The sequence below is a fragment of the Lolium perenne genome, chromosome 3, assembly GCF_019359855.2.
Source record: "Lolium perenne isolate Kyuss_39 chromosome 3, Kyuss_2.0, whole genome shotgun sequence".
In the NCBI taxonomy this organism is placed as follows: Eukaryota; Viridiplantae; Streptophyta; class Magnoliopsida; order Poales; family Poaceae; genus Lolium; species Lolium perenne.
In genome coordinates, this window is record NC_067246.2 from 59,082,730 (window position 1) to 59,089,723 (window position 6,994).

A 6,994-nucleotide genomic window follows, 5' to 3' on the forward strand; every position below is an offset into this window, starting at 1 on the left:
CCCCGGGGGGCTGGGGGGGGGCGTGGGATCGCCGGATGAATTTAGGTCCAAATCCGGACGAAAACGAGGAACCGGGGGCGCGACTGAGCCGAATTTCGCCGTCCGGATGGAAAAAACGCTCGCCGGGGGCCTCCTCGGGGGGACGAGTGGAGATGCTCTTATGGCTCTGCGCAGCAGGAACAAACGTGCATGCAGAGACATGCACGCTAGCCATGGCATGCGTACGAGGCAGCTGGGCAAAGCACATGATGGTGTGAACAATCGCCCAGGTTGGTTGACCAAAAGGAAAGAGAAAAAAGCCCGTGGCACATGCAAGTGGTGGACCACCACGAAAAAAGCGCGCCTCGGATGGGACCGATCGCTGCCGCGGATCGGTCGCCCGATTAGAAGCGTTTCCCATGTTTTAAACTACGTGCGTGCCTGTTGAACCGATCCGAAGGGAGTACATGGGATTTAGACAATCAAAAACACATCCATCCTTAGAGAAAAGGCATTCAGTTCGTTAAGCTCCATAACCACGACACTGTTTATCCTGTAATGATCACCTGCAAAAGCGCGAAAGAAAATATGATTCAACAAAAGAAGGCAGCTGGGAAAGATAAGAGCAGGCTATGAGAAAGTTAAACAAAACAGCACGTTATTAAGTATAGCCATCAATCTGGCGGATAGATACAGTAATATCAAATAAAAGCAAATTAATTAGAAGGGGGTGTAGGAGGAATTAATGGAGGGAATATCCAGTTACCTCACATCCTTTCTGTTGCAGCTCATTCATCGTGTTGTCATCTCCAACAGGAATCAAGGACACTTTGTATAGTTTCAGATGATTGAGGGATGGAAGTTGTAACAATCCCTCAGGGAGCTTGCTCATCTTAGGGAACCTGAAGAGTATCAGGTGGGAGAGCTTTGGCATTGCCCCAGCCTCGATCTTCCACTCTTCGGTGTAAAAGAACTCTTCAAGGTTTAATTCCTGTAGACGAGGAAACCCCCATGCAGAGCATGACATGCTTCGGCCACTGTACCCATCCAACTTCAGCACCACAAGACACGGAAGCTTCTCCAACACCGGCATCGGGTCTTGTTTAATGGCATAAGCAGTTAGAGTGAAACTTCGTAGCCTTTGTGGGAAGTGATGGCACTCGGGTAATTTGTCGAGCACACTGAATTTAGAGAGTTCAACATCAACCAGGTGAGGCATGTTTACAAATACATTCATCACTTCTGCAGACATTGGTGGGTCTATTTCCAATGACAAGGTTGTTAGTTGAGTCATTTGACCAAAAATCCTCACCATGTCAAGATTGCAGAATTTATTGCTATCTGATCCAAGGCATAACCACAAGGTCTGGAGCTTTGTTTGTTGCACACCCTTTAGTGGAGAAATAATCCCATAAAGGTAAACTTGCCTTAGAGAAGGGATAGCCCACATAGATCTTGGTATAATTAAAAATGTGCCCCTCGTGTCAATAGTTTGCAAGTGAAGGTGTTGTCCAATTGAAGAAATCTGACTAGCTGGACCTGAACATCTTATCAAACCAAGGTATCTTAGGTGCACACACCCTTCAATTGCCCTAGATAAATCCTTTAGGGCTGAGTTTTCAATGTGAAGAACTCGAAGAAATCTTTGTTTAGGCAGGGATATTGTTGTTTCAAAATTAAATCCAATTAGAGCTCGAAGATTAGGTGTTGAATGCAGATTATGGCCACTGAAGTCTTGATAAGAAGATCGATATGGAATCATGATATCAGTAGATAATTCACAAACTTGACCTGCAAAGGATTTTCAATTTCTCAGCAAGAAGGTCACATAGTTGTGACATACCGAAGAGTTCCACATGCAAAAATCATAATGAGGAAAATTCACTCGTACCACTGGTAACTGATATATCTCTACATTATATTCCATTAGAGGGGAGCGGCACGTGCACATTATACTTATCTCTAAGTACACATATGGCTTCCTATTAATCTGAAATATAGTGGCATATCTCAAAGTATGCAAACTTAGTGAATGCAAACTTCAAAGATAAAAAAATAGTAATGCATTTGTCAAAACCAAAAACTTTGTAGTGGTATATATCTAATTTATCTTAAACACTAACATGTTATATGTAAGATTATGGAGCTCTTCTAATCGAAATTTGAACATTGAATAGAAGAAACTTTATACAATGATAGGTCAGTGATAACCTTAAATTTTACAAGTGGGATAAGTGAAATGATTCTCTTCGAAAATGACACGTAGGAAGTTCTAGTACTACTGAAATACAAAGCGGAAGTATGTGAAAGTAGATGAAAGACAACATGACCTGAAGTTTTGTCGATGATATTAAGAAAGCCATCCTGTATTGCCTCTTCTATGCACCAATCACGTAACATATCATGAATCCTTATTTCTTCAAGCCATCCATGTGCCCTGCTTCTACAAGTAATCTGCACCAAGTTTCTCTGGGCAAGCTCGGCTACATACTTGCGTGCTGTTTCTTTGTGTTCATGTTTTGGTGCATTTGGAATCAAGCCTTCTGCTATCCATAGTTCAATAAGAACGGATACATTGATTCTATAATCCTCGGGAAAAATTGCAAGATAGAGGAAGCAAGATCTTAAATACTGATTTTTCATGTCCTTGTAACTACGGGCTAGTATGCCTCGCATCATTTGTGTCTTTTTGGTTGATGGCCAGCACAATAGTGTATCAGACCATGCTTCTATAGTCAGATTTTTTGATAGATAACCTCCCAAAACAGCTAGTGCAAGTGGTAGTCCGCCACACTTTTTTGCAAGCAATCTCCCTAGTTCTTCAAACTCACTCACGTCACCTATGACAGACCTTATGTATGATGGTAAAGCTTTGCTATTAAAAAGTTCCCAACTTTTCTCTTCATCTAACTCCTTCAAAACATGAACATGGGTTTGCATTTCGACATGATTTGCAACTTTTTCTTTACGTGTGGTTAACAATACTCTACTGCCATTATTTGCATCTGGAAAGGCTTTAACTGTTCTATTTAGTTGGTCCCATGTGTCTTCTTCCCAGACATCATCGAGAACTAACAAATATCTTTTTTGTGACAAAAAATCATTGATCTTCTTTCCCACCTCACACTCCCGCATTTGGTCAATTGATTCATCTTTGCTCCCTATGATTTGTTTCATAATATCTTTTAGTAAATTGACACCCTTGAACTTCTGAGACACAGTCACCCAAGCAACGTTGTCGAAGTGTTGTTTTACTATAGATGATGTGTATACCTTTCTTGCAAGTGTTGTCTTCCCCGCCCCACCCATGGCAACTATGGAGACAACACTAAGCATCTGTCCTTCATGAAATAATTTATCTTCTATTTCCTTGTACTCATCCTGAAAACCAATGGCTACAACACCATCTTCATAGTTTTGATGCCCAATATCATAATCTTGTGCTAACTCCTCCTCAACTTGGCTAGTCACTACAACAGCATGATCCAAATCAATTTTCAGACGGCGTGCACTCTGAAATATCTCATTGAGCTTCCTTCTCACACGTTGAATCTCAGCTCCTACTTTATGAAGGGCGACCAAGTCACTGGGTAAATGTGCATACCTTGAAATAGCACCCATAAATCCTTTCTTCAGCATATTTCTCTTATCTATGTAACTTGCAGCCTCGATGACATTCTGAGCATCATATGCTGCATCCCTGATCTGGCTCACCAAGACTGCAACTCCTCTGTGTCCCGATCTCCGTTTGCTGTCGGCCTCCTTGAGGTACCCTTGCAGCCGCATTAGCTCATCCTTCAAAAAGGCCGCTTCAGCGCTGACTCCACAAAGAAAACTGCTCTCCTGAACAGCGAACTTGCCCACGCTCCCAAGCACGGTGCCAACAGCCGACTCCGCCATTTCTTCTTGCTTCTTCCCCCTTGGAGAAGTAACTAATGCTCGATCAGACACAATCGGCCGGCAAGAACTAATGTCCTACTACCTCCGTTTCAAGGAATAAGGCGCACGCGCATTCCAAGACGAACTTTGACCATCAAAATTGAGCAACAAAATCTAAATTATATTATATGTAATTAGTATCGTCGGATTCGTATTGAAAGACACTTTTTAATGATATTAATTTCATACAAACATTATTTATCTATTTGAAGTAATTCTTGGTCAAACAAAAAGCTCGTAAAACGAGGACGCCTTATTCCTTGAAATGGAGGTAGTATGAGCCAACGCATCTCTTGGAACCTTGTTGGCTTCCTTTAGCCATGGCCTACATGATCACAGGAGTGAAAAGTGGGAACTACAAGCTAGCGAACAGCACAAATGGTGAAGAGACCGAGAGACTCACCGATGGATGAGAGCGGCGCGGCAAGGGCTAGAGATACAGGCGGCGGCACGGCTGGGTTTAATGCCGGCGACTGTGGTGCGCGCCGCGCGAGATTGTATTTTTATTTGTGAGTCAAAGCTTCGGAGGAGGCTTTCCCTTCACTCCGTGTTTTGTTTACACGGTCTGAATCCCAGCTCCCCCTTGCTAGCCGTAGATACCGGACAGTAGCTTGGCCTGTGAATTAAGAATTGCATCTGGTTTCGTGTAACTAAGCTAGCAGTTGGTCAACTACAAGAACGAGCATGCAATTTTGATGCTTGGACAAACCAAGAACTCATCGATCTGACCAAGCTGCGAGTGGTGATGGGTCATGGTCTTTGCCTAAAACCGATGTTAATTAACTATATACTACCTACAAGCATATCTGGCGCACGGGGTAGCTAACTATTGTCAGCTGGCCGGCTCACTGCCCCAAGGTCAAAGGCCGGTGCACCTTCGTGTTGCTGCGGGTAGCACTACGTCAGGTGCTAGAATTGCCGGCACTTCTCAAATATGCCTGTGTTTGTATTATTTGCCGGCATTTTTTGGGTAGGTGCCGGAAATTCCCATCTATTTCTCGGCATTTTTCAAAATGTGTCGGTAATGCCTATTTTTACCGGCAGTTTGTCGAGTGCCTCCAGTTGTTTTCGTGGCATTTCATAGAAAGTGCCAGCAATGCTCAGTATTACCGGCACTTTATCGATATGCCTCCAATTGTTTTCGTGGCATATCTTCAAAAGTGCCGGCAATGCTCAGTATTACCGGCACTTTATCGATGTGCCTCCAGTTGTTTTCGTGGCATATCTTCAAAAGTGCCGGCAATGCTCAGTATTACCGGCACTTTATCGATATGCCTCCAGTTTTCTTCGTGGCACATCTTCAAAAGTGCCGGCAATGCTCATTACAGGCATATAGGTAATTGCCGGCAATTTCTTTCGCTGGCATTTCTTCAAAAGTGCCGGCAATGCACAATTCTTTCCATAAAATACATGCATTACAGGCATAACAGTAACATGCATTACATGCATAACAGTAACATGCATTACATACAAAAGCCAGAGATACTTAATTATATTACAGTCCATATATAATAATGGCCACTGGTAGGCATCAAAAGCAGTTCAACACTTACTTCAGCACTTAGTTAACTAACAACCCATAACTTCAACAACTTAGACAACTAATAGTCCATAACTTCAGCACTTAGAGAACTAAAAGTTCTTAGATAACTAACTGGATGACTCAGGGAAGTTGAGCACTTACTCTGATGACTCAGATGAATCAGAGTCATCAGAGTCATCAGGTACACTATGGATCATCAGACCAAGCTTACCTTTCATGTTAACAAAGAATTCAAAGATGCATATGGCTCCTTCTTTGATCTCATAAGCCTTCATAGCCTTTGACCATCCAGTTGCTATGATTGCATTCTTGGTCTTTCCCTTTGCCATCTTCATGGTCACATTAAAGCATGCATCGTTGTATGTGTACTCTAGAGCAACAGTTTCAGCATTGTCTGGAGGATGGTCAATGAACCTTTTCAGGTACTGGTCAGTGAACTTCTTTTCAATATCCTGTCAACCATACAATGTATACAATCAGTTCCAATCAGCAACAGTAATAGCATTGTTATAGTAAGGATTAAGGAAGGTTATGTTTTGTATTTTTACCAGCTTGCATTTATTTTTGACCACTGATGATTTGGTCATCCTATAGACATAGTACTCAAATTCCTCCTTTGGAAAGTGGTTGCAGTGCTCATTAAGGAAATTGACTTGACCTTGTGTCAAGTACATGTCATTTCCAAACATGCAGTGCTCATCAAAATCATGCTTCCCACCTACCAGTGGCCCTAGTTGTAACAAAGAGATATGTCATTGTTAAGTAATTGAAGCCTACATTAGTAAAAATAAATAAATAACCACATTGATGTTAACCAACATTGATGTTAACCCACATTAGACTAGAGATGATGTTAACCAACATGAGGAAGAAGGAATCAAATGCATGTTCATACCTCTGAAGACCCCAAAGGAATGACAGTCACATTCAGACATGTCACCATCTGAGCTTGAAGAACTGGAGTACAAGCTTGGATCACTGTCAATTTCAATTGGATTGTCTTCAGTGGATCCCATCTAGAAGGATGAAGTTATAATATTAATAGACAACTCAAATTAATATCAAAATAATATGAAGACAGACAGACAGTATTGCATTTTAACTGAAACTCATCAACTCAATCAAAATAATATGAAGACAGACAGACAGTATTGCATTTTAACTGAATCAAAATAATATGAAGACAGATAGTATTGCATTTTAACTGAAACTCATCAACTAAATCAAAATAATATGAAGACAGATAGACATTATTGCATTTTAACTGAAGACAGTACGTATTGCATTTTAACTGAAGACAGTAGAGCATCTAGAAGGTTGGGCTTCATTTCCATGTATTATTTTCTAAGGCTAGGAGCTAAACCAACCAGACAGTAGGAGGAACTGATGCAGACAACTAGATTTGCATGTACTATTTTATCACCACAAGCATGTCTTAACCACAAGCAGGCAACAGGAGGAATTGATCTAGAAGGTTGAGCTACATTTGCATGGCCACCAGAAGCATGCATTAACCAGACAATAGAAATTACA

The 6,994-nt window shown here is 41.6% G+C and overlaps 1 protein-coding gene across 1 annotated transcript; it reads right to left on the bottom strand.

Moving 5' to 3' along the window:
* Positions 1 to 399: 399 nt before the first annotated feature.
* Positions 400 to 3,954, bottom strand: LOC127338138 (putative disease resistance protein At1g50180). The gene is made up of 3 exons (XM_051364379.2): positions 2,310 to 3,954; positions 746 to 1,770; positions 400 to 545 (listed from the first exon to the last, which is right to left on the bottom strand). Exons 1-3 carry the CDS (start codon positions 3,877 to 3,879, stop codon positions 528 to 530), a joined length of 2,613 nt encoding a protein of 870 aa, XP_051220339.1. The 5' UTR covers positions 3,880 to 3,954; the 3' UTR covers positions 400 to 527.
* Between the last annotated feature and the right edge of the window lie 3,040 nt (positions 3,955 to 6,994).